The 27,049-nt window shown below is 46.9% G+C and overlaps 1 protein-coding gene across 1 annotated transcript in view; it reads right to left on the reverse strand.

Moving 5' to 3' along the window:
• SEMA5B (semaphorin 5B) overlaps positions 1-27,049 on the reverse strand; it is an 84,110-nt gene that overhangs the window by 32,946 nt on the left and 24,115 nt on the right. Inside the window, exons 4-6 of the mRNA XM_089665725.1 lie at positions 22,744-22,891; positions 13,615-13,840; positions 11,010-11,228 (exon numbers count right to left, since the gene is read on the reverse strand). Of these exons, the coding sequence (XP_089521851.1) occupies positions 11,010-11,228; positions 13,615-13,840; positions 22,744-22,891 (593 nt within the window). The remainder of the gene's footprint in view (positions 1-11,009; positions 11,229-13,614; positions 13,841-22,743; positions 22,892-27,049) is intronic.

Raw genomic sequence — 27,049 nt, forward strand, 5'->3', positions numbered from 1 at the left:
CTCTAGTGATATAAAGATCTATATAGAGGAATCAGGACCTCCTTCCTCCTGCCGGTGACCCCTCTAGTGATATAAAGATCTATATAGAGGAATCGGGACCTCCTTCCTCCTGCCGGTGACCCCTCTAGTGATATAAAGATCTATATAGAGGAATCAGGACCTCCTTCCTCCTGCCGGTGACCCCTCTAATATAAAGATCTATATAGAGAAATCAGGACCTCCTTCCTCCTGCCGGTGACCCCTCTAGTGATAGGATCTATATAGAGGAATCAGGACCTCCTTCATCCTGCCGGTGACCCCTCTAGTGATATAAAGATCTATATAGAGGAATCAGGACCTCCTTCCTCCTGCCGGTGACCCCTCTAATATAAAGATCTATATAGAGAAATCAGGACCTCCTTCCTCCTGCCGGTGACCCCTCTAGTGATAGGATCTATATAGAGGAATCAGGACCTCCTTCCTCCTGCCGGTGACACCTCTAGTGATATAAAGATCTGTATAGAGGAATCAGGACCTCCTTCCTCCTGCTGGTGACCCCTCTAGTGATAGGATCTATATAGAGGAATCAGGACCTCCTTCCTCCTGCCGGTGACCCCTCTAGTGATAGGATCTATATAGAGGAATCAGGACCTCCTGCCGGTGACCCCTCTAGTGATACAAAGATCTATATAGAGGAATCAGGACCTCCTTCCTCCTGCCGGTGACCCCTCTAGTGATAGGATCTATATAGAGGAATCAGGACCTCCTTCCTCCTGCCGGTGACCCCTCTAGTGATAGGATCTATTTAGAGGAATCAGGACCTCCTTCCTCCCGACGGTGATCCCTCTAGTGATAGATCTATATAAAGGAATCAGGACCTCCTTCCTCCTGCCGGTGACCCCTCTAGTGATAGGATCTATATAGAGGAATCAGGACCTCCTTCCTCCTGCCGGTGACCCCTCTAGTGATAGGATCTATATAGAGGAATCAGGACCTCCTTCCTCCTGCCAGTGACCCCTCTAGTGATACAAAGATCTATATAGAGGAATCAGGACCTCCGTCTTCCTGCTGGTGACCCCTCTAGTGATATAGAGATCTATATAGAGGAATCAGGACCTCCTTCCTCCTGCCGGTGACCCCTCTAGTGACATAAAGATCTATATAGAGGAATCAGGACCTCCTTCCTCCTGCCGGTGACCCCTCTAGTGACATAAAGATCTATATAGAGGAATCAGGACCTCCTTCCTCCTGCCGGTGACCCCTCTAGAGATAGGATCTATATAGAGGAATCAGGACCTCCTTCCTCCTGCCGGTGACCCCTCTAGTGATATAAAGTCTATGGGCACGAGTCGGAGAGAAGTCACCTTGAAGTAGCGCAGGAACCTTTTCTAAAGTCGGAGTGACTTCCGTTGTGCTAATTAAGACGGGTCTCATTGACTAACATGGGATTTCACAAGTCATGCGACCTGGGGGTCTCAGAAGTTGGATCCCAAGCAGAGGCGTCCCTGGGGTTGGTGTCACCCGCTGCAGTAACACTTGGCGACACCCGCTCCGATGATCCCCGCAGGATGGATCGGATCTGCGGATTGGGGAGGATAATGGATCAGACTCCGATCCATTATGCTCAATCTGCAGATCCGATCCATCCTGCGGGGATCGTCAGCTTTCTTTACAACTTACCTTTTCGTGGAGTGGGTCCGGTGTCACCCTGTGCGGTCGGTGTCACCCGGTGAGGGCCGCACCCCCCGCACGTGCCTCGTGATGCCACTGATCCCAAGTCGCATCAGTGTGAACCGAGCCAAAGTGTTTTAGGGAAAAAAAGTCGTACGAAAATTCTTCGAACATTCAGTAAATGTCGTTCAAAAATTGTCTTTTGTTTTTACAGTTTAACCTCTTCATGCCGGCCAAACGCAAATGTGCGATCTCCCGGGGGCTGGGCCTAGACGCCGAGCGGCCGCACATTTGCGTTCTATTAAAAAAGGACATATGTGTTGAGAGCGCGCCCTGTGCACGTGTCCGGTACTCACGGGAAGGTCCCGATCTCCTCTTTCGATTGGGATCTTTCCTGGTCATGTGACCGCCGTGACACAGTGGTCACATGACCCTAAACCCCACCTCCTGGCTTCTGAAACTCTTAAAGGGCCGGGAGGTGCCGGCGTGAAGGGGTTAAAATGAATGTCATTTCTGAACAATCGACACATACACGGGCCGATCGAGAAAGATCGAGAAAAGTTTTCCTTCCCGGCCCCTTCGAATGTTCCCGTCGCTGCGGTCGAAAAAAAAAAATCAATTTGACCCCCACTAATGATTAAAAAACAAACAAATATTCCTAAATACGAAAATTCTGGAATGAAAATCTATCCCTGTGTGGCCAGCCTAACTTTGTAGTGCCAGTTTCAGAATCATAGGAGTCATTTCTGAACAAATGACAGAAATACTATTTTTTATTTACAGTAATTATGGTCAAAGTAGAAAAAAATAGACAATTTTTAGCCTTATATGTTTTTTCTTCTACGGGTTGCATAGAAAAATCATTTTTGCCAGACAATATGAAAAAAAGAGTTGTTTGTCCTAAAAATAAATAAATAAATATATATATATATAATTATTTTTTATTTGTTTATTATTATTTTATATATATAAATTTTCTGCGTATCATTTTGTTACTTTAAGTCATCACAAAGTCATTTCCAAACCAATAGGCTGATAGCAGAAAAATTCCTCCATGGGAGGGGGGGGGGGGGGGGGAGCTGAACTGGTTAATCTACAATAAATGACATTGTATGACGTGATGCGGTGATGCTGTAACATTGTATGACGTGATGCGGAGACACTGTAACATTGTATGACGTGATGCGGTGATGCTGTAACATTGTATGACGTGATGCGGTGACACTGTAACATTGTATGACGTGATGCGGTGACACTGTAACATTGTATGACGTGATGCGGTGACACTAACATTGTATGACGTGATGCGGTGACACTGTAACATTGTATGACGTGATGCGGTGACACTAACATTGTATGACATGATGCGGTGACACTAACATTGTATGACGTGATGCGGTGACACTGTAACATTGTATGACGTGATGCGGTGACGCTGTAACATTGTATGACGTGATGCGGTGACACTGTAACATTGTATGACGTGATGCGGTGACACTAACATTGTATGACGTGATGCGGTGACACTGTAACATTGTATGACGTGATGCGGTGACGCTGTAACATTGTATGACGTGATGCGGTGACACTGTAACATTGTATGACGTGATGCGGTGACACTGTAACATTGTATGACGTGATGCGGTGACACTGTAACATTGTATGACGTGATGCGGTGACACTAACATTGTATGACGAGATGCGGTGACCCTGTAACATTGTATGACGTGATGTGGTGACACTAACATTGTATGACGTGATGCGGTGACACTGTAACATTGTATGACGTGATGCGGTGACACTAACATTGTATGACATGATGCGGTGACACTAACATTGTATGACGAGATGCGGTGACCCTGTAACATTGTATGACGTGATGTGGTGACACTGTAACATTGTATGACGTGATGCGGTGACACTAACATTGTATGACGAGATGCGGTGACACTGTAACATTGTATGACGTGATGTGGTGACACTGTAACATTGTATGACGTGATGTGGTGACACTGTAACATTGTGTGAAGTGATGCGGTGACACTGTAACATTGTATGACGTGATGCGGTGGCACTGTAACATTGTATGACGTGATGCGGTGACACTGTAACATTGTATGACGTGATGCGGTGACCCTGTAACATTGTATGACGTGATGCGGTGACCCTGTAACATTGTATGATGTGATGAGGTGGCACTGTAACATTGTATGACGTGATGCGGTGGCACTGTAACATTGTATGACGTGATGCGGTGGCACTGTAACATTGTATGACGTGATGCGGTGACGCTGCAACATTGTATGACGTGATGCGGTGACGCTGCAACATTGTATCACTTTTTGATAATTCTGTGATTTTTGCGGATCGCACACACCGCCGCGGAGTATGTTGGCACTACAGATACAGAGTGACGGGTACACAAGCTGCCGCCAACACGGGGGACGGGCCGCTCACTCGGGGTGATAAACGCTTAGTTGGACTCTTCATATAAAACTGTTTACAGCCGGCGCTGGTGCAGCTTTTATTATTCATTATCGGACCCGGCGCAGTTTACGGAGCAGTAAAGATCGGAATTACGACGGCGAGACAACAATTACGCCATAAAACGGGAGCAGGATATACTGCAACTTGTTGTTTTCAATTAAGAGGTAACTGTGGAGGGTTTTTTTCACCTATACATCGAATCCAGCTCCTCGTAAAGATTATAGTACCCGGCGCGGGGAGGCGATGTGCGATATCGGGGGCCGTAATGAGCCCACTGAGAGACGACACAGCATGATGTTCAGTGCGCTTCCAGAGAAGAGATTGCCTCTCCCGTCCACACCACCCCATGGAGAATACTGGAACTGTTCCTTCCCTCAGTCTGCACAGGTGTACCGGCTCCTCCCCTCAGTCTGCACAGGTGTACCGGCTCCTCCCCTCAGTCTGCACAGGTGTACCGGCTCCTCCCCTTCAGTCTTGCACAGGTGTACCGGCTCCTCCCCTTCAGTCTTGCACAGGTGTACCGGATCCTCCCTTCAGTCTTGCACAGGTGTACCCGCTCCTCCCCTTCAGTCTCGCACAGGTGTACCGGCTCCTCCCCTTCAGTCTTGCACAGGTGTACCGGATCCTCCCTTCAGTCTTGCACAGGTCTATCGACTCCTCCCCTTCAGCCTTGCACAGGTGTATTGGCTCCTCCCCTTCAGTCTGCACAGGTGTATCGGCTCCTCCCCTTCAGTCTGCACAAGTGTACCAGCTCCTCCCCTTCAGTCTGCACAGGTGTGCCGGCTCCTCCCCTTCAGTCTGCACAGGTGTACCGGCTCCTCCCCTTCAGTCTGTACAGGTGTACTGGCTTCTCCCCTTCAGTCTGCACAGGCGTACCGGCTCCTCCCCTTCAGTCTGCACAGGTGTACCGGCTCCTCCCCTTCAGTCTGCACAGGTATACCGGCTCCTCCCCTTCAGTCTGTACAGGTGTACCAACTCCTCCTCTTCAGTCTTGCACAGGTGTACCGGCTCCTCCCCTCCAGTCTTGCACAGGTGTACTGGCTCCTCCCCTCCAGTCTTGCGCAGGTGTACCGACTCCTCCCCTCCAGTCTGGCACAGGTGTACCGGCTCCTCCCCTTCAGTCTTGCGCAGGTGTACCGGCTCCTCCCCTCCAGACTTGCACAGGTGTACCGACTCCTCCCCTCCAGTCTGGCACAGGTGTACCGGCTCCTCCCCTTCAGTCTTGCACAGGTCTACCGGCTCCTCCCCTCCAGTCTTGCGCAGGTGTACCGGCTCCTCCCCTTCAGTTTTGCACAGGTGTACCTGCTCCTCCCCTTCAGCCTGGCACAGGTGTACCGGCTCATCCCCTTCAGTCTTGCACAGGTGTACTGGCTCCTCCCCTTCAGTCTTGCACAGGTGTACTGGCTCCTCCCCTTCAGTCTTGCACAGGTGTGCTGGCTCCTCCCTTTCAGTCTGCACAGATGTACTGGCTCCTCCCCTGGACTGACATGGCTTCCTCTGATATCACTGCACACTGGGAGCTTCTCACAATGTGCATTAGAAGCTGCAGCCAGTCAGATAGAGCTCCTCCTCATTTCCTGGCTGGAGGACGTCCAGCATCATCTAACACTTTCCTCTCCAGCCTGACTGTCCCTGGCCCTTTCATTCATTCGATTTCAGTTCTTTCCACCTTGGAGACTCAGAATAACATGTGGGCGTTACCTATGCAAATACAGCCAATTTAGGAACACCCACTCCTCCACTGTGATGCCCACCCATCAAGGCATTTTGATATTTGCAAGAGCCAACCCCCCCTCACATCATGACTGAGGGCTTTTGAGAGGAGTACTGAGGCTGGGTGCTGTGATGTTTTCATGTACAGCACCCTGGTGGCCCCTCCCACCAGCCATGATCTGTCTGCTTAGCATAGATAAGCACAGGGACCCGGTGATGACAGCACTGGGTCTAAAATGGAATTTGTGAAGAAAACAAAAAGGTTTTCATTAAAAGTTTAAAATGTCCTTAGCATATCGATGAGGGGGGAGGGGACACTTTAAGCAGATTCAGCTTCAGGTCACTGCTAGCCCCACCTACCAGCCATGATCTTCCTGCATTGCATAGAGAAGCACAGAGAGTCAGTGATGATGTCACTGGAACTAAAATGACAAATGCATTGAAAATGGAAAGATTTTATTCATTAATTTCCTTAGCATGTTAGTAAAGGGGGGATGGGAGAGGGGCAGATTAAAAGCTACAGAAATTCCTGATTTTTGCGCTCTCAGTCACCGATGACATCGATTTCCGTTTGGTGCACACGGGCGACTTCTTGCAGTGATTAATCGTTGGTGGAAATGATTGATAGTTGCCCGTTTGATACATTGTATGAGAATCGGCAATTAATCACCATTACATCCCACTTGTGTTCCTCATTCCATAGGGAGCCATTTATTCCAAATGTCTGACTATTGATCGCCCCAATTATTTGTTACAACATAAAAATAACCCATCCGCCGCTTTCATCTCCCGCGCCGCATTATACGGCGGTGCTATAATTACATCACATCGACTTCCAGAACGAACAAAACAAGAGGATTTCAGTTCCTTCTACAAAGGAGCTTTTATGTCGGAATACAAACTCCACTTCAAAGGCGTCAATAACGACATTTAGAGTGGAGCTCCGCCCCTTCTACTCATTGTTTCTTTTTTTACTCTTTTTCCTCTATAAATGTCTGTTTAATTACAGTCATGGCCGAAATTGTTGGCACCCTTGATATTTCTCCAGGAAATCATGTATTTCTCACGAAACGTATTGCATTAACACATGTTTTGCTATACACATGTTTATTCCCTTTGTGTGTATTGGGACAAAACAAAAAAAGGGAGGAAAGAAAGCAAATTCGACATAATGTCACACAAACCTCCAAAAATGGGCTGGACAAAAGTATTGGCACCCTTTCACAACTGCGGATAAATAAGAATGTTACAAGCATGTGATGCTCCTGTAAACTCACCTGGGGCAAGTAACAGGTGTGGGCAATATAGAAATCACACCTGAAAGCAGATAAAAAGGAGAGACGTTCACTTAACCTTTGCATTGTGTGTCTGTCTGTGCCACACTAAGCATGGACAACAGAAAGAGGAGACGAGAACTGTCTGAGGACCTGAGAACCAAAATTGTGGCAAAATATCAACAATCTCAAGGTTACAAGTCCATCTCCAGAGAACTAGATTTGCCTTTGTCCACAGTGCGCAACATTATCAAGAAGTTTGCAACCCATGGCACTGTAGCTAATCTCCCTGGTCGTGGACGGATGAGGAAAATTGATGAAAGATTGCAACGCAGAATAGTCCGGATGGTGGATAAGCAGCCCCAAACATGTTCCAAAGACATTCAAGCTGTCCTGCAGGCTCAGGGAGCATCAGTGTCAGCGCGAACTATCCGTCGACATTTAAATGAAATGAAACGCTATGGCAGGAGACCCAGGAGGACCCCACTGCTGACACAGAGACATAAAAAAGCAAGACTACAGTTTGCCAAAATGTACTTGAGTAAGCCAAAAGCCTTCTGGGAAAACGTCTTGTGGACAGATGAGACCAAGATAGAGCTTTTCGGTAAAGCACATCATTCTACTGTTTACCGAAAACGGAATGAGGCCTACAAAGAACAAAACACAGTACCTACGGTAAAATATGGTGGAGGTTCAATGATGTTTTGGGGTTGTTTTGCTGCCTCTGGCACTGGGTGCCTTGACTGTGTGCAAGGCATCATGAAATCTGAGGATTACCAAAGGATTTTGGGTCGCACTGTAGGGCCCAGTGTCAGAAAGCTGGGTTTGCGTCCAAGATCCTGGGTCTTCCAGCAGGACAATGACCCCAAACATACGTCAAAAAGCACTCAGAAATGGATGGCAAAGAAGCGCTGGAGAGTTCTGAAGTGGCCAGCAATGAGCCCAGATCTAAATCCCATTGAACACCTGTGGAGAGATCTTAAAATTGCTGTTGGGAAAAGGTGTCCTTCCAATAAGAGAGACCTGGAGCTGTTTGCAAAGGAAGAGTGGTCCAAAATTCCGGGTGAGAGGTGTCAGAAGCTTATTGATGGTTATAGGAAGCGACTGATTTCAGTTATGTTTTCCAAAGGGTGTGCAACCAAATATTAAGTTAAGGGTGCCAATACTTTTGTCCAGCCCATTTTTGGGGTTTTGTGTGACATTATGTCATATTTGCTTTTCTGCCTCTGTTTTATATTTGTTCCAATACATACAAAGGGAATAAACATGTGTATAGCAAAACATGTGTTAATGCAATACCTTTTTTGTGTGAAATACTTGATTTTCAGGAAAAATATCAAGGGTGCCAACAATTTCGGCCATGACTGTATATCACCGAGACTAAATTAAAGTCGAACTCCGGAGGAAAACCATTTTGTGTTCGGACAGGAAGTGAGGGGAACAGACAAATACCTACTGTAACCTTCGATCCTCATGCTACTTACCTATCTATATCTATATACACATTGAAGGAAATGTGTATTTGCTCCCCCCTGATGGTGAATGTTCGCCCCTCACACAGAAATGATCGGTCCAACAATGGAACGTTCGCCCCTCACACAGAAATGATCGGTCCAACAATGGAATGTTCGCCCCTCACACAGAAATGATCGGTCTAACAATGGAATGTTCGCCCTTCACACATAAATGATCGGTCTAACAATGGAATGTTCGCCCCTCACACAGAAATGATCGGTCTAACAATGGAATGTTCGCCCCTCACACAGAAATGATCGGTCTAACAATGGAATGTTCGCCCCTCACACAGAAATGATCGGTCTAACAATGGAATGTTCGCCCCTCACACAGAAACGATCGGTCTAACAATGGAATGTTCGCCCCTCACACAGAAATGATCGGTCTAACAATGGAATGTTCGGTGTAACACTGAGAGACAGAATACAACAACAAATTCAGCAGAAATGCGTCTAACAAATGATGACTGATCTGCATGTTCATGAGGGAAAGAAGGATTTGATCCCCTATCATTCAGCAGGATTTCTGGCTCCCAGGTGTCTCTCATACAGGTAACAAGCTGAGATTAGAAGCAGTCTCTTAAAGGGAGTGCTGCTAATCTCATTGTGTTACCTGTATAAAAGACACCTGTCCACAGGAGCCATCAAACCATCAGATTCCAAACTCTCCACCATGGCAAAGACCAAAGAGCTGTCCAAGGATGTCAGGGACAAGATGGTAGACCTACACAAGGCTGGACTGGGCTACCAAACTATGGCCAAGCAGCTTGGTGAGAAGGTGACAACAGTTGGTGCAATCATTCACAAATGGAAGAAACACAAAACAAGTGTCAGTCTCCCTAGGTCTGGTGCACCATGCAAGATCTCACCTCGTGGGGTGTCAATGATCATGAGAACAGTGAGGAATCATCCCGGAACTACACGTGAGGATCTTGTCAATGATCTCCAGGCAGCTGGGACCACAGTCACCAAGAAAACAATTGGTAACACACTACGCCGACAAGGACTGAAATCCTGCAGTGCCCGCACGGTCCCTCTGCTCAAGAAAGCCCATGTCCAGGCCCGTCTGAAGTCTGCCACTGAACATCTGAATGATGCAGAGGAGGACTGGTGGGAAGTGTTGTGGTCAGAGGAGACCAAAATCCAGCTCTTTGGCATCAACTCAACTCGCCGTGTTTGGAGGAGGAGGAATGCTGCCTATGACCCCAAGAACACCATCCCAACTGTGAAACATGGTGGTGGAAGCTTTCTGCTTTGGGGGGGGTTTTCTGCTAAGGGGACAGGACAACTGCACCTCATCAAAGGGACGATGGGCAGGACAATGTACCCTCAAATCTTGGGTGAGAACCTTCTTCCCTCAGCCAGGGCATTGAAAATGGGTGGTAAATGGGTGTTCCAGCATGACAATGACCCAAAACACACGGCCAAGGCAACAAAGGAGCGGCTCAAGAAGAAGCACATTAAGGTCCCGGAGTGGCCTAGCCAGTCTCCAGACCTTCATCCGATGGAAAATCTGTGGAGGGAGCTGAAAGTTCAAGTTGCCAAACGTCAGCCACCAAACCTTAAGGACTTGGAGAGGATCTGCCAAGAGGAGTGGGACAAAATCCCTCCTGAGATGTGTGCGAACCTGGGGGCCAACTCCAGGAAACGTCTGACCTCTGTGATTGCCAACAAGGGATTTGCCATTAAGTACTAAGTCATGTTTTGTGAAGGGGATCAAATCCTTCTTTCCCTCATGAACATGCAGATCCGTCATCATTTGTTAGACGCATTTCTGCTGAATTTGTTGTTGTATTCTGTCTCTCAGTGTTACACCGAACATTCCATTGTTAGACCGATCATTTCTGTGTGAGGGGCGAACATTCCATTGTTAGACCGATCATTTCTGTGTGAGGGGCGAACATTCCATTGTTAGACCGATCATTTCTGTGTGAGGGGCGAACATTCCATTGTTAGACCGATCATTTCTGTGTGAGGGGCGAACATTCAGCATCAGCAGGGGAGCAAATACGCATTTCCTTCACTGTATATTACCAAACGTATTGGGCCGCCGGCCTTTCCACACACATGACAAAGTCTGCCTGTTGTTTTTTTTTCCTTTTGGTTTTATTTTTATGTTTTTATACTTTTTGTGGAAGTACTGACCTCTGATAATCCCAAGCATGTTTAAATTCAACAAAAAGTAGACGAGATGTTTCACCCTTGTCATTTAAATAAAAAGTTTTGAAGTAGACATCTACTTTAGGTACCGCCCCCTACTGGCTGATTTTGTTGGAGCCGTAGATGATTGGTCTCTACAACATCCAGTTTATTGTATGGAAGGGTGAAGGGTTATGAAGACCCCCAGACAATGACTTGGTTCATCTCTCACCTGGGCAGGGTTGGGGGTTGCAGTCCTGGAACTCGATGGCGGATCCAGAGCAGGGAAGTCCTCCATTCCGAGGTTCGGGATTATTGCAGAACCTTTTTCTGGATCGGAACCCCAATTCGCACTCTCGGGAACAGATGGACCAGGCTCCCCATGGGCTCCAACCACCGCTGATTATACGAGCCGGAATCTTGCCATTCCGCATGAGATCATCTACCAGAGCTGGAGGGAGAATGACAGAAGACCATTACTCTGTACCAATGGTTGTCAGGTGTAGGGAGCCTCAAATGTGGCCCCTGACTGCTTCAAATGGTGACACATAAATTCATTATATGACAGAAGACCATTACTCTGCACCAATGGTTGTCAACTTGCATGAAGTAGGGAGCCTCAACTGTGGCCCTTGACAAGGGAGAATGACAGAAGACCATTACTCTATACCAATGGTCATCAACTTGCAAAGGGTGGGGAGCTTCAACTGTGGCCCTTGACAAGGGAGAATGACAGAAGACCATTACTGTATACCAATGGCCGTCAACTTGCAAAGGGTGGGGAGCTTCAACTGTGGCCCTTGACAAGGGAGAATGACAGAAGACCATTACTGTATACCAATGGTCGTCAACTTGCAAAGGGTGGGGAGCTTCAACTGTGGCCCTTGACAAGGGAGAATGACAGAAGACCATTACTGTATACCAATGGTCGTCAACTTGCAAAGGGTGGGGAGCTTCAACTGTGGCCCTTGACAAGGGAGAATGACAGAAGACCATTACTCTATACCAATGGTTGTGAACCTGCAAGATATAGGGAGCCTCAACTGTGGCTCTGACAGCTCCAAAGGGCCACACATAAATTCAGCATACAAGGAACACCTTCTAGAGGAGACCATTAGAGACCTCAGACCTGCAACAGGAAGACATACCATGGGAGATGCTACATGACAATTCTAGAGATCACCGACATCTTTACAAATAAATGCTCCTGTTAATGACTGCTGGGGTCTGCAAAGGGCCAAACAGCAAGTAGCCAAGGGTCACAAGTGGCCCCCAGACTGCAGGTTGGACACCAGGGCTCTGTACAGTTGTGTATTTAGATTTTGTGCTGCCCTAGGCAAGGCAAAAATTGGACGTTCCCCCCCCCACCGAGAGCCTGACACCAACCAACACCAACCAGTCACGCCCCCCAAAAAGATACAGACGCCAACCAACTGCACCCTACCTCCCCCCCCCCTACCGCGGAGAGAGCCTGACACCAACCAACCACGCCCCCCCCAGAAAGAGACTGACATTGACCAACTGCACCTTCCCCCCCTCCCCCACTGCAGAAAGAACCTGACACCAACCAACCAAGCCCCCCCAGAAAGAGACTGACATTGACCAGCTGCACGCTCCTCCCCCCACTGCAGAGAGAACCTGACACCAACCAACCACGCCCCCCAAAAAGAGACAGACGCCAACCAACTGCACCCTACCCCCCCCCTCCACCACGGAGAGAGCCTGACACCAGCCAACCAGGCACCCCCCCCAGAAAGAGACGGACATTGACAAACTGCACCCTACCCCCCCTCCACTGCGGAGAGAGCCTGACACCAACCAACCAGGCACCCCCTAGAAAGAGACTGACACCGACCAAATGCACCCTACCCCCACCACAAAGAGAGCTTGACACCAACCAACCACTACCCCCCAGAAAGAGACTGACACCGACCAATGGCACCCTACCACCTCCCCACCACCACCACACCTTCCTCTACCACCCACCCCCATACACCCGGCCACACCCTCCTCTCCCCCAGCAAGAGAGTAAGACACTTGCACAGCTCTGGACATCCCCAGGTACTAGAGTTGGGGTCTGTATACACCGTCAAGCAGCCCACAGCCTCTCTCAGACCCCACCTGGTCCCCATGTCATCTGTGGCCCTTCTTCTGGCCCTTCTTCCGGGGGCTGTGCTGCCCCCCTGAAAAATGCCGCCCTAGGCAAATGCCTTGCTTGCCTCGTGGTAAATACACCCCTGGCTCTGTATGGTCAGGTCTCCTGGGGGGAGGAAGGCATGAAGGACTTTTTTCCTTCGGTATGGCAAAATTGGCACAGTTGCCCTACGGTTGAGTTGGGGGTTGAGCTGGGGGTTGAGTTGGGGGCGGAGGGAGGGGGGGTGGGTTCTGTTTTGCCATCCAATGGTTTTCAGAATTGTAAGAGATCGTAATATATATTATTTCAGATGAGGTCTAACAGGACATAGAAATATAAAACCAAAGCCTTTCGCCATTATTAACCTCTTCACGCCGGCCAAATGCAAATGTGCATCCTCCAGGCGTCTGGGCCTAGACGCCGAGCGGCCGCACTATTGCGTTCTATTAAAAAAGGACATATGTGCCAAGAGTGCGCTCCCAGCACACGTGTCCGGTACTCACGGAAAGGTCCCGATCTCCTCATTCGATCGGGACCTTTCCCGATCATGTGACCGCTGTGACGACGCGTCGCGGTGGTCACATGACTCTAAACCCCGCCTCCCGGCTTCTGAAACTCTTAAAGGGCCGGGAGGCGCCGGCGGGAAGGGGTTAACATAAAAAAAGATGTTCAGATTTTATTGTCCTCTCAGATACAAACGTACAGTCCGTCTCGCAGGCCAGCGAGCCGTCGTTCGCACAGAACCGGGTCTCGATCTTCTTCCTCCCGAACTGCAGGATATGGGGGTCCGGCAGTTGCGCCCTGCAGGTATAACGAAAACGCTGTTCCTGGCGCGCTCCGCTCTGCGTCATGTTGACGGGCATCCAGGGCGTCCAGGGTGTGTTCCTCCGTACCTCAGGACAAGCTTCAGGGTTACACGTCCTGAATTCCTGCAACGTGGAGGAGAATGAGATGAATCCATGCCAAGACATGATGGGTTCTGCCAGCAGGAGAAGACATGATAGGTTCTGCCAGCAGGAGAAGACATGATGCGTTCTGCCAGCAGGAGAAGACATGATGGGTTCTGCCAGCAGGAGAAGACATGATGGGTTCTGCCAGCAGGAGAAGACATGATGGGTTCTGCCAGCAGGAAAAGACATGATGGGTTCTGCCAGCAGGAGAAGACATGATAGGTTCTGCCAGCAGGAGAAGACATGATGGGTTCTGCCAGCAGGAGAAGACATGATGGGTTCTGCCAGCAGGAGAAGACATGATAGGTTCTGCCAGCAGGAGAAGACATGATGGGTTCTGCCAGCAGGAGAAGACATGATGGGTTCTGCCAGCAGGAGAAGACATGATAGGTTCTGCCAGCAGGAGAAGACATGATGGGTTCTGCCAGCAGGAGAAGACATGATAGGTTCTGCCAGCAGGAGAAGACATGATAGGTTCTGCCAGCAGGAGAAGACATGATAGGTTCTGCCAGCAGGAGAAGACATGATAGGTTCTGCCAGCAGGAGAAGACATGATGGGTTCTGCCAGCAGGAGAAGACATGATGGGTTCTGCCAGCAGGAGAAGACATGATGGGTTCTGCCAGCAGGAGAAGACATGATGGGTTCTGCCAGCAGGAGAAGACATGATAGGTTCTGCCAGCAGGAGAAGACATGATAGGTTCTGCCAGCAGGAGAAGACATGATAGGTTCTGCCAGCAGGAGAAGACATGATAGGTTCTGCCAGCAGGAGAAGACATGATAGGTTCTGCCAGCAGGAGAAGACATGATAGGTTCTGCCAGCAGGAGAAGACATGATGGACGTTAAACAAGAATATTATGTAAATGATATATAAAACCTGGTAAATAATAATAATAAATCAATATATTCCAAAGTTAGTATTTTTTTTTTTAGACAGATAAAGCTTTATTTTGGTGGTATTTATTCACCGCTGGGATTTTTTTTTTTTTTTTTTTGCTATGTAAATGAAAAAGTCCAAACATTTTGAAAAAAAGTGTTTTTCTTATAAAATTTAGCAAATAAATAATATTTCATTATAAATCTCGGCCAAAATTTATTCCGTTAACTTTTTAGTAAAAAAAAAAAAAAACCAAATTATTTTATAACCAAAAATTATAATTTTTAAAAATTTATTTTACATTTTTATTTTATTTTTTATATTGTTATGTTTTTTTTTTTTTTTTTTACATACTGTCACCCTAGCAGTAGTATCACCATGGTGACACTGTACTACTTGTGGGGGGTGAAGATTTATTTTTTTTTTTTTTTGCACTAATTGCTTTTACACCCATAAAGGCTGTAAAAGCAATCGTTTCTCCTTCTCTCTGGCTGCATTCCTGCAGCCATTGAGAAATGCTGTGATTGGTCACAGCTTGTCACATGGTAGGAGGCTGTTGTGAATGGCCCTGTACCATGTGATCTCTGTGATCATTCACAGATTTCACACGTAGTAAGCAATGATGTCACATTGTCATCTTGCTTACTACTCTGCATGTGATCACTGATTGGCCAATTGGACGGGAGGTGGTTAATTAATTTTTTTCACACATTTTGTTTTTGGCGGTGGAGTAATATTATCATTATTGCAGTTATTATTTATACATTTATTTATATTTCATCGATTATATTTTGTGAGTGCTATTATTTGTGGTTATATTTTATTCTCACATATTGGATATACGTTCACGGGAAATGCCGGACGTGTGGGAAGAGTTTGCATCACTGACGTTCTTCCAGGATGTAGATTTAGAGGCTGGTCTGAAGAAGACATCTGGAGCCACTAAAATTGGTTCAAGACCCCCACACTGGACTGATCAGACATGTGCAGAACGAAAAAAAAATGTTTCTTTTCGTATCGATTTGTTAAGCTGCTAATCGAATTTCCTCCTCGAATTCGTCACGAAATTCATTTCATTTAGTATATTAGTTTTCAACCGGAACAAATGTATTTTTCCAATGGATTCGAAGTATTTGAATCAAATTCAAACTGCAAATATCGAATCGATCTGAATTCATTGTGAAGAATAGGTGATTCTATTCAAAATTCGAATATACTATTCTTTTCTATTCTGTTGTATTTTATTCTGTTCTTTTCTATTTTATTCTTTTCGAATTTTGAAAGACGTCTATATTCTATGCCAAACTATTCTTTGGTTTTTATTATTCTATACTTTTCTATTGTTTCCCAACTATGTAACTATTCAAATTTCAAATATACTATTATTTTCTATTCTATTTTATTCTGTTCTTTTCCATTCTATTTTATTCTTTTCCAAATTCGAATTTTGAAAGACATCTATACTCTATGCTAATCTATTCTTTTTTTTTTTATTCTATACTTTTCTATTGTTTCCTAACTATGTAACTATTCAATATTCGAATATACTATTGTTTTCTATGCTATTTTATTCTGTGCTTTTCTATTCCATTTTATTCTTTTCCAAATTCGAATTTTGAAAGACGTCTATATTCTATGCTAATCTATTCTTTTGGATTTTATTATTCTATACTTTTCTGATATTTTCTAACTATGTAACTATTCAAAATTCAAATATACTATTCCTTTCTATTCTATACTTTTCTATTTTATTTTATTCTTTTCGAAATTCAAATTTTGGAAGACTTGCTATATTCATGCTATTCTATCTTAATTTATTAAAAAAATTTCTATCCTATTCTTTTATTTCCTATTCTGTTCTATTCTTTTCATTTCTATTCTATTTTATTTTCTAAATTAGAATTTCAGAAGACGGCTATATTCTGTTTTATTCTATTTTAATCCATTTTTTTTTCTATTCTTATTGTATTGTATGGTTTTTGAAATTTGAAAGACGGCTATATTCTATGCTAATCTACTCTTTTGTTTTTTTTATTCTATACTTTATTCTTTTCAATTCTATTTTATTCATTTTGAAATTAAAATTTTGGAAGACTGCTATTTTCATTCTATTCTAATTTATTCTATTTTTTTTCTATCCTATTCTTTTATTTCCTATTCTGTTTTATTCTATTCTTTTCATTTCTATTCTATTTTATTTCTAAATTTGAATTTTGGAAGAGGGCTATATTCTGTTTTATTCTATTCTTTTCATTTCTATTCTATATTATTTTCTAAATTTGAATTTTGGAAGAGGGCTATATTCTGTTTTATTCTATTCTTTTCATTTCTATTTTTTTTATTTTCTAAATTTGATTTTCGGAAGAGGGCTATATTCTGTTTTATTCTATTTTAATCTATTTTTTTTCTATTCTTTTATTTTCTATTTTATTCCTTTATTTTCTATTCTGTTTTTTTCTATTCTTATTGTATTTTATGGTTTTTGAAATTTGAATTTTGAAAGACGGCTATATTCTATTTTATTCCATGCTATTCGAATTTCAAAAGATGGCTATATCCATTCTATTCTATTCTTTTATATTCTTCTGTTTTCTATTCTATTGTTTTCTTTTCTATTATTTTATATTCCTTTATTTTATATTCTATCCTTTTCTATTCTGTTTTATTCTATTCTTTCCTATTCTATTTTATTATTTTCGAAAGGTTCCTTCCTCCCTTAGGCTGGCCATACACTATACAATTTTCTGCCCAATTTCCTTTAGATTTACCTTCAACTATATAATGCAAGAGCCGGCCTAATTGGATACAACTGAAAGTGTGGTTAGGTTTGACCTCCTATTAGATGGTTTTTGGTAAATCTAAACCAAAAATCTCAAGAAAATTGTATAATGTATGGCCAGCCTTACCTGGGGGGGGTCTCTCTTCGGTAAAGGGGCGGACTGACAACTCATGGGGCCACCGGGCAATAGGGAATCATGAGGCCTGTGTCCTGGCCCACACTCAAAAAAGCCTATGGAAGGTACCAGGGGCATCTCATGGGGCCCCCTACTGACCCCGGGCCCTCGGGCAGTTCCAAGTTTCCAAATGGTCAGTCCGCCCCTGCCCCCACCCATTACTTATTGGTCAGCTGATTGTGAGGAGTGGGGTCTTTTGGCTAGATGGACCAGAGTGGGTCTTGTCCCCCATGAGGAGACTTGTGTCCCGGCCCAGAGAGGGGTCCTTCCTCTTCTACCCACCCTAGTGCACTTTTTTGTGTGTTGACATTTTTTCGTTATGGGCGGAGGGAGAGGTGGTAGAACCCCTGCCAAGCTTTATTTTCCTTCTACCAGCTTTCTGGGGAGATTTCCTCTCATTTCCTGTGGCCCAGTGCAGGCACATGCTACAAAGACACATTTTCAGAAGAACGAGGAAGGCCTAGAACCTGTCTGGATATTATTGCTGTCTGCGTCTTCCCATTCAAAGGACGTTAAAAAGTAACAAAATTCCAGAGTTTATCGACAAAGAGAATTATTTAAAAAAAAACAAAACAAACAGACTTTTATTCCCCATCACATTAGAAGGTTATTGAGATGACATTTACGCACCGCGTTACGCGCCATTAGAAAAATCCTCTCGTGGCACAGAAGTATCTCCGGGTACAATGACCTCCTGCTGTCTCCAGGCCTCCTGTTCGGCTCCTACAAGTTCTATCTACTTGTTGATCTCAAATATTCAATTATCTTTTCATTATTCAAGCTGATGCTTGCGGAGGGATGAGACGGCTTCCGCTGCATACGAGATGTAATCAGTACAGGTGGCTGGGAACGGCGCGGGCCTTGTGAGTCTTCATAATATACACCAAGCAGCCATAACATTGCCAACGCCCGCTGAATATTGAAGTGGGTCACCCTTCTGCCACCAAAAACAACCCATTGAGACCTTGACCCCACTAGACAGAGCACCACACTGCCCCCGCCGGCTTGTCTTCCTCCCATACTGCGTGCTGGAGCCATCTCTTCTCCAGGTAAGTGACGCGCACACCCACAGCCGGCCATCCACATGATGGAAAAGAAAACTGTCCCGCCAGGCCACCTTCTTCCATGGCTCCAAGGTTCAGTTCTGATGCTCACATGCCCATTGTAGGCCCTTTCGGCTGTGGACACGGGTCAGCATGACCCCTGACGGGTGTGTGCAGCTATACAGCCCCAAACACAACTAATAGAGATTCTATCAGTACCAGCATTCGTTTTTTTCAGCAGTCTGAGCTCCAGTAGCTCTTCTATTGGATTGGACTACACTGGCAAGCCTTTGCTCTCCACCTCCATCAATGACCCTCCCCTACCTCCATCATTAAGCCTTCCCTCCCCTACCTCCATCAATGAGCCTCCCCTACCTCCATCATTAAGCCTTCCCTCCCCTACCTCCATCATTGAGCCTTCCCTCCCCTACCTCCATCATTGAGCCTTCCCTCCCCTACCTCCATCATTGAGCCTTCCCTCCCCTACCTCCATCAGTAAGCCCTTCCTCCCCACCTCAATCAATAAGCATTCGCTCCCCAACTCCATCAATGAGCCTTTTCTCCCCACCTCCATCATTGAGCCTTCCCTCCCCTACCTCAATCAATGAGCCCTTCCTCCCCACCTTCATCAATGAGCCTTTCCTCCCCACCTCAATCAATGAGCCTTTCCTCCCCCACCTTCAACAATGAGCCTTTCCTCCCCACCTCCATCAACGAGCCTTTCCTCCTCACCTTCATCAATGAGCCTTTCCTCCCCCCACCTCCATCAATGAACCTTCCCTCCCTACCTCCATCAATGAGCCTTCCTTCCCTACCTCCATCAATGAGCCTTCCTTCCCTACCTCCATCAGTGAGCCTTCCCTCCCCCATCTGCATCAATGAGCCTTGGTCCCCGATGACCCTGTCACCGGTTCTCCTTCCTTGGACGGTCCTGACCACAGCAGACAGGGAACATCCCACAAGAGCTTCAGTTTTGGAGTTGCTCTTACCTAGCTGTCTAGAAAAGGGTCTTCAAACATTCTAAGCAAAGGGTCAGTTTAAAGTCTTTCAGCTTTAGGGGGACTGCACTGTGGCCAGTGGGAGTATAAATTACCCCATCATTGGTTTTAATGGGAGGAATAGCATCCCATCACTGGTGTCAGTGGGAGGAATAGTGCCCTATCATTGGTGTCAGTGGGAGGAATAGTGCCCCCATCATTGGTGTCGGTGGGAGGAATAGTGCCCCATTATTGGTGTCAGTGGGAGGAATAGTGCCCCATCATTGGTGTCAGTGGGAGGAATAGTGCCCCATCATTGGTGTCAGTGGGAGGAATAGTGCCCCATCATTGGTGTCAGTGGGAGGAATAGTGCCCCATCATTGGTGTCAGTGGGAGGAATAGTGGCCCATCATTGGTGTCAGTGGGAGGAATAGTGCCCCATCATTGGTATCAGTGGGAGGAATAGTGCCCCATCATTGGTGTCAGTGGGAGGAATAGTGCCCCATCATTGGTGTCAGTGGGAGGAATAGTGCCCCATCATTGGTGTCAGTGGGAGGAATAGGGGCCCATCATTGGTGTCAGTGGGAGGAATAGGGGCCCATCATTGGTGTCAGTCGGAGGAATAGTGGCTCATCATTGGTGTCAGTGGGAGGAATAGTGGCTCATCATTGGTGTCAGTGGGAGGAATAGTGCCCCATCACTGGTGTCAGTGGGAGGAATAGTGTTCCATCACTGGTGTCAGTGGGAGGAATAGTGCCCCATCATTGGTGTCAGTGGGAGGAATAGTGCCCCATCATTGGTGTCAGTGGGAGGAATAGTGCCCCATCATTGGTGTCAGTGGGAGAAATAGTGTCCCATTATTGGTGTCAGTGAGAGGAATAGTGCCCCATCATTGGTGTCAGTGAGAGGAATAGTGCCCCAAGGACCAGATAAAGGCAAACAAAGGGCCACATCTGGCCCCTCGGCCACAGTTTGGAGACCGCTGGTCTAGACATTACAGTTTGGTCCTTGTCAAAATCCATCAAATCCTTACACTTGTACATATTTTCTGCAACACATCAGCTTCAGGGATCACATGTTCACCTGACACCTAATATATCCCTCCTGCTCTCAGGTGTCATTGTAACGAGATAATCAATGTTAATCATTTTACCTGTCCGTGGTCATAATGTTATGGCTGGTCGGTGTATTGTCATTAGACTGGTGTCATCCCTCTGCAAGCATCAGCTCGAACAATCAAAAGATCATTGAATATTTGAGTTTAACAAGTAGATAGGAGCTGAACAGGAGTCCTGGAGACGGTGGGAGAGCGACTCTGCAACAAGCGCAGGCACAATATGCGCTAAGTCCAGTTAGGCGCATGTCACCTCTGGGACTTATTTCTGTTATGTATATGTGACAGGTTTATTGCTGGCTGAGGGAGGAGAGGAGCACACAGAGCAGCTATGTCTGACCCTCCCCCTCCTTCTGCCCATTCACAGAAGCCTTTGTATTATGGGAACGCCTTTACAAAGTCTTCTGTGAATGTGCAGCACAGGGGAGGGACGGACATAGCTGATCTGTGTGCTCCTCCCTCAGCCAGCAATAAACCTGTCACATACATAACAGAGATAAGTCCCAGGGGTGACATGCGCCTAACTGGACTTAACTCCTTGTGTGCCTGCAAAGTTACTGAATTTCTGGAAGTTCCTTTTTTAAATGATGTGCCTGTGGTAATGCAGAATTGTGAATGCAGTGCCATTCCGATAAACCAGTCCCATCATACCATCGAACTTTTCCTGCTTCAGTGACAACTGCCCCCTAATTTCTTGTCTGCGGAGCATAGGGACAGGAAGTGAGAGGAGATCCAAAGCAATCATGGCGGCAGGGAAAACCAGACTGAAATATTTACTTCTGCCAAGCCTATCCAAAAGCTATAGGAAATGATGGGATGGGACTGACCGAAGGGACGGAACTGACCGATGGGACGGAACTGACCGATGGGACGGAACTGACCGGAGGGACGGAACTGCCAAATGGGACGGAACTGCCAAATGGGACGGGACTGACCGGAGGGACGGGACTGACCGATGGGACGGGACTGACCGATGGGACGGGACTGACCGATGGGACGGGACTGACCGATGGGACGGGACTGATCGAAGGGACGGAACTGCCCGATGGGACGGAACTGACCGATGGGACGGAACTGACCGATGGGACGGAACTGACCGATGGGACGGAACTGACCGATGGGACGGAACTGATCGATGGGACGGGACTGATCGAAGGGACGGGACTGATCGAAGGGACGGAACTGATCGAAGGGACGGAACTGCCCAATGGGACGGAACTGCCCAATGGGACGGAACTGACCGGAGGGACGGAACTGACCGGAGGGACGGAACTGACCGGAGGGATGGGACTGACCGATGGGACGGGACTGACCGATGGGACGGGACTGACCGATGGGACGGGACTGACCGATGGGACGGGACTGACCGATAAGATGGAACTGACCAAAGGGACGGGACTGACCGAAGGGACGGGACTGACCGAAGGGACGGAACTGACCGTAGGGACGGAATTAACCGAAAGAATGGAACTGATCGATGGAATGGAACTGACCATTAATGGTCCCCAGAGGTAAAATCAAGGAGGTTACATCATGGGACCAAGTTGGTGACACACTCAGCCACCCCCCCCAAAAAAAAAAAACAACACAGGTAAACTAGTCTGCATGGAGCACCTAGATGGGTCAAACTTGAAGACCAACACAAAAGGATTTCACTAGGAAATTTCTCCTGAGATGTTGAACCTCAGAGGTCCCCCAGGACTCGTTTCCATCTGACAGGACAAATCTGAATTCAAGATGGTGGAAGGGTGTTCACTGGCCTACTAGTAGATGGTTTGGGTGGACTTCTCCAGCTTCAGGCAGTCATAAATAATTGGACCTCCCCTGTACGTTTTCAGACCGTGTCCTGGTCTTATTAGATCACGTGGCATGGTGGTGGTGGTGGGGGGGCACCTGTCCTGAAGGACGACATACACACCTGGGCACAGCCGGGGCAGGTGTTCCCGTTCTCGCAGGTCCGCTGTCTGGTGTGCATCCCGCCTCCGCAGTCCACGCTGCACTTACTCCATGAACCCCAAGAGGACCAGAAGATGGGGACCGGGCAGGGATTGTTCTCGTTGCAGAAACTGAAAGGAGAAAAGAAGAGTAAAGATCTGGAACCCAAACATATTCCTGCCTGCCACGGGACAGTTCTGGGGATCCTTCCGGGGAACGAGTGGCCGTTACATCCACACACAGACGGCGCTGTATAGGACACGGGCAATGACCACGTGCTGTACCTGTATCAGTTAGAGGTGGGGAGGGATCTGATTCCATGAGATAAATGACTCCTGAAGAGGGAACATTTGCTCTGCAATCCTCTGAATATTAGTAAACATTTTAAAATTAATTTGGAATTCAATGAACTGTTAACTAGACAGGCGAACCTCTGCGTGTTCTCAGGTAATCTCCACGGCAACTGGTATGCATGGAAAGTTGTTGCATGCACATGTGTGGGAGTCAGTGCAGAGGTCAGGAGTATGTAATGTACAGAGTGCAGGGGTCAGGAATATGTAATGTACAGAGTGCAGGGGTCAGGAATATGTATGGTATAGAGTGCAGAGGTCAGGAGTATGTAATGTACAGAGTGCAGGGGTCAGGAGTATGTAATGTACAGAATGCAGGAGTCAGGTGTAGTAACGTACAGATTGCAGGAGTCAGGGATATGTAATGTACAGAGTACAGCAGTATGTAATGTACAGAATGTAGGGGCCAGGAGTAGTAATATACAGAGTGCAGAGGTCAGGAGTATGCAATGTACAGAGTTCAGGAGTCAGGGATATGTAATGTACAGAATAATGTACAGAGTGCAGAGGTCAGGGGTATGTAATGTACAGAGTGCAGAAGTCAGGAGTATGTAATGTACAGAATGCAGGAGTCAGGAATATGTAATGTAGAGGTCAGGAGTAGTAATGTACAGACTGCAGAGGTCAGAGAATGTAACAGAGTGCAAAGGTCAGGAGTATGTAATGTATAGCGTGAGGGGTCAGATGTATGTAATGTACAGAGTACAGAGGTCAGGAGTATGTAATGTATAGAGTGCAGTGGTCAGAAGTATCTAATGTAGAGAGTGCAAAGGTAAGGAGAATGTAAGACTGCAGAGGTCAGGAGTATGTCATGTATAGAGTGCTGGGGTCAGGAGTATGTAAGGTACAGAGTGCAAAGGTCGGGAGAATGTAACAGAGTGCAGAGGTCAGGGGAATGTAATGTACTGAGTGAGGGGATCAGGAGTATGTAATGTATAGAGTTCAGGGGTTAGGGTTATGTAATGCACAGAGTGCAAAGGTCAGGAGTATGTCATGTACAGAGCTCAGGGGGTCAGGAATATGTAACAAAGTGCAGGGGTCTCTGCAAGCACCCCATGGAAAACAAAGAGTCCCTTCTTTGCCCCCAGGTTCCCCTGCCAGACTAATGGAGTCTGGGCCTGGGACAGGAGAGCTGGCTCTACCTCCTCTATCAGCGGTCCTGCCCCCCCCCATGGTGCTGCCCCCCCCCCATGTTATCTCAGTCCTGTAATTGCACACCCCGGCTGGAGGACACCTCCTCTCTGCTCTGATAGTGTCATGAGCTGCATGTAGGAGTTGCACGGTGTCACTCATGAATGTTTCCAGTTCTCATTGCCCCGCACACTCCAAGTCCCCGTCTGGCAGCATTGGGGGGACCGAGCCTCCGAACATTACCATACATGTACTGGACATCTGGGGGTTAAATACTGAGCCTACCACTCGGATTAGGTGCGATTTCTCAGCTCTGGTGCACTACAACTCCCAGCATATCCTGTTAGCCGGCACACAATGCTGCAACTAAGGAAATCAAGGGTAAGGTTTGCTTCTTCTGCTGCTTCAGAACAACATTTGATGGCCTCCCGGATCTCGTGTCGCCTCCAGCACTGGAAGCCCGCAGTGACCCGGTTCTGATCAGCAGAGAGACGGTGACAACGTTTCCAGCGACACTACAGAGCCCAGTCAGTGGATCTGATAATGAGCGGGGGCAGGGAGCGGGCGACACACGGACTGAATTAGCACATTTAACAGATTATTGATGAACTCGGCGGCCTCTCTGCTTTCCATGTGAAATCCAGTGAGAGGTCGGAGCGCAGGAGGCGTCTGCCCGGGGTGACATGTCCCGCAGATTTCTAATTAGGAGACTAGAAGCAAATTAATTGTGTCCATTACCAGATGTAAGTAGTGCGAGGAAGTCGCTGGGATCAAACCGCGCCACATCGCTGTGTCATACAAACCGTCCGCCGTGCCAGAGAACACGAAAATCTGCCAGAGTCCCCCGACAATCCGCCAGAGAACCCGACAATCCGCCAGAGTCCCCCGACAATCCGCCAGAGTCCCCCGACAATCCGCCAGAGAACCCGACAATCCGCCAGAGAACCCGACAATCCGCCAGAGTCCCCCGACAATCCGCCAGAGTCCCCCGACAATCCGCCAGAGTCCCCCGACAATCCGCCAGAGAACCCGACAATCCGCCAGAGAACCCGACAATCCGCCAGAGAACCCGACAATCCGCCAGAGAACCCGACAATCCGCCAGAGAACCCGACAATCCGCCAGAGAACCCGACAATCCGCCAGAGTCCCCCGACAATCCGCCAGAGTAACCCGACAATCCGCCAGAGTCCCCCGACAATCCGCCAGAGAACCCGACAATCCGCCAGAGAACCCGACAATCCGCCAGAGTCCCCCGACAATCCGCCAGAGTCCCCCGACAATCCGCCAGAGTCCCCCGACAATCCGCCCGAGTCCCTCGACAAGAGATACAAAGTAACATTGTTTATAAACATCGATCAGACGGGAGATAGAGAGATACAAAGCAACATTGTTTATAAACATCGATCAGACGGGAGATAGAGAGATACAAAGTAACATTGTTTATAAACATCGATCAGACGGGAGATAGATTGATACAAAGTAACATTGTTTATAAACATCGATCAGACGGGAGATAGATTGATACAAAGTAACATTGTTTATAAACATCGATCAGACGGGAGACAGAGAGATACAAAGTAACATTGTTTATAAACATCGATCAGACGGGAGACAGAGAGATACAAAGTAACATTGTTTATAAACATCGATCAGACGGGAGATAGAGAGATACAAAGTAACATTGTTTATAAACATCGATCAGACGGGAGATAGAGAGATACAAAGTAACATTGTTTATAAACATCGATCAGACAGGAGACGGAGAGATACAAAGTAACATTGTTTATAAACATCGATCAGACGGGAGATAGATTGATACAAAGTAACATTGTTTATAAACATCGATCAGATGGGAGACGGAGAGATACAAAGTAACATTGTTTATAAACATCGATCAGACGGGAGACGGAGAGATACAAAGTAACATTGTTTATAAACATCGATCAGACGGGAGACGGAGAGATACAAAGTAACATTGTTTATAAACATCGATCAGACGGGAGACAGAGAGATACAAAGTAACATTGTTTATAAACATCGATCAGACGGGAGATAGAGAGATACAAAGTAACATTGTTTATAAACATCGATCAGACAGGAGACGGAGAGATACAAAGTAACATTGTTTATAAACATCGATCAGACGGGAGATAGATACAAAGTAACTGTTTAAAAACATCGATCAGACGGGAGATAGATACAAAGTAACTGTTTAAAAACATCAGACCGGAGATAGAAAGTAACATTGTTTATAAACATTGTTCAGATAGAAATGCTGTGTTTTAAAGTGGATGTTGTGTTATATAGAGGCCCGGTATGGACAAAGTGCAGTCCATTCACAGCTATTTCAGATTGATGTCTGCGCAGCGACTGCATCTCCCGGCTCCTCCCCCCGTCAGTCCGCTCACACAGCGGCAGGGTCTCCAGGTTGACAGCTCATCTTATTGTAATACTGAGCAGGTCTGCTGACTGTACTGTCTATATACAGACAACCAGCAGAGGGAGCAACTCCAAGCTAGGAAAATCTCTAACTGCAACAATGTGTCACACAATTATTTTCAGGCGATTGCTACCATGATTAAGTATTGTGTGCGCTCGCTAAAAATACCCCCCATCTTCCCATCTGACGCACGCAACTATGGAGACCGTAACCACGCCCACGGGCCGCGATTTCACCAAACTGCCAGCCTGGAGTCCCTCGCTGTACTCTTCCCCGCTGCTGAACTCTCCGCCTGGAAGAAGTACTTAGCCGACACTTAGCCGGAGACTCGCAAGACTGGAGTGATCAGTTCAACCCAATAAAAACA

This window comes from Staurois parvus, unplaced genomic scaffold, assembly GCF_062004578.1.
Source record: "Staurois parvus isolate SC_StPar_1 unplaced genomic scaffold, SC_StPar_1.0 ptg002306l, whole genome shotgun sequence".
NCBI classification, from domain to species: domain Eukaryota; kingdom Metazoa; phylum Chordata; class Amphibia; order Anura; family Ranidae; genus Staurois; species Staurois parvus.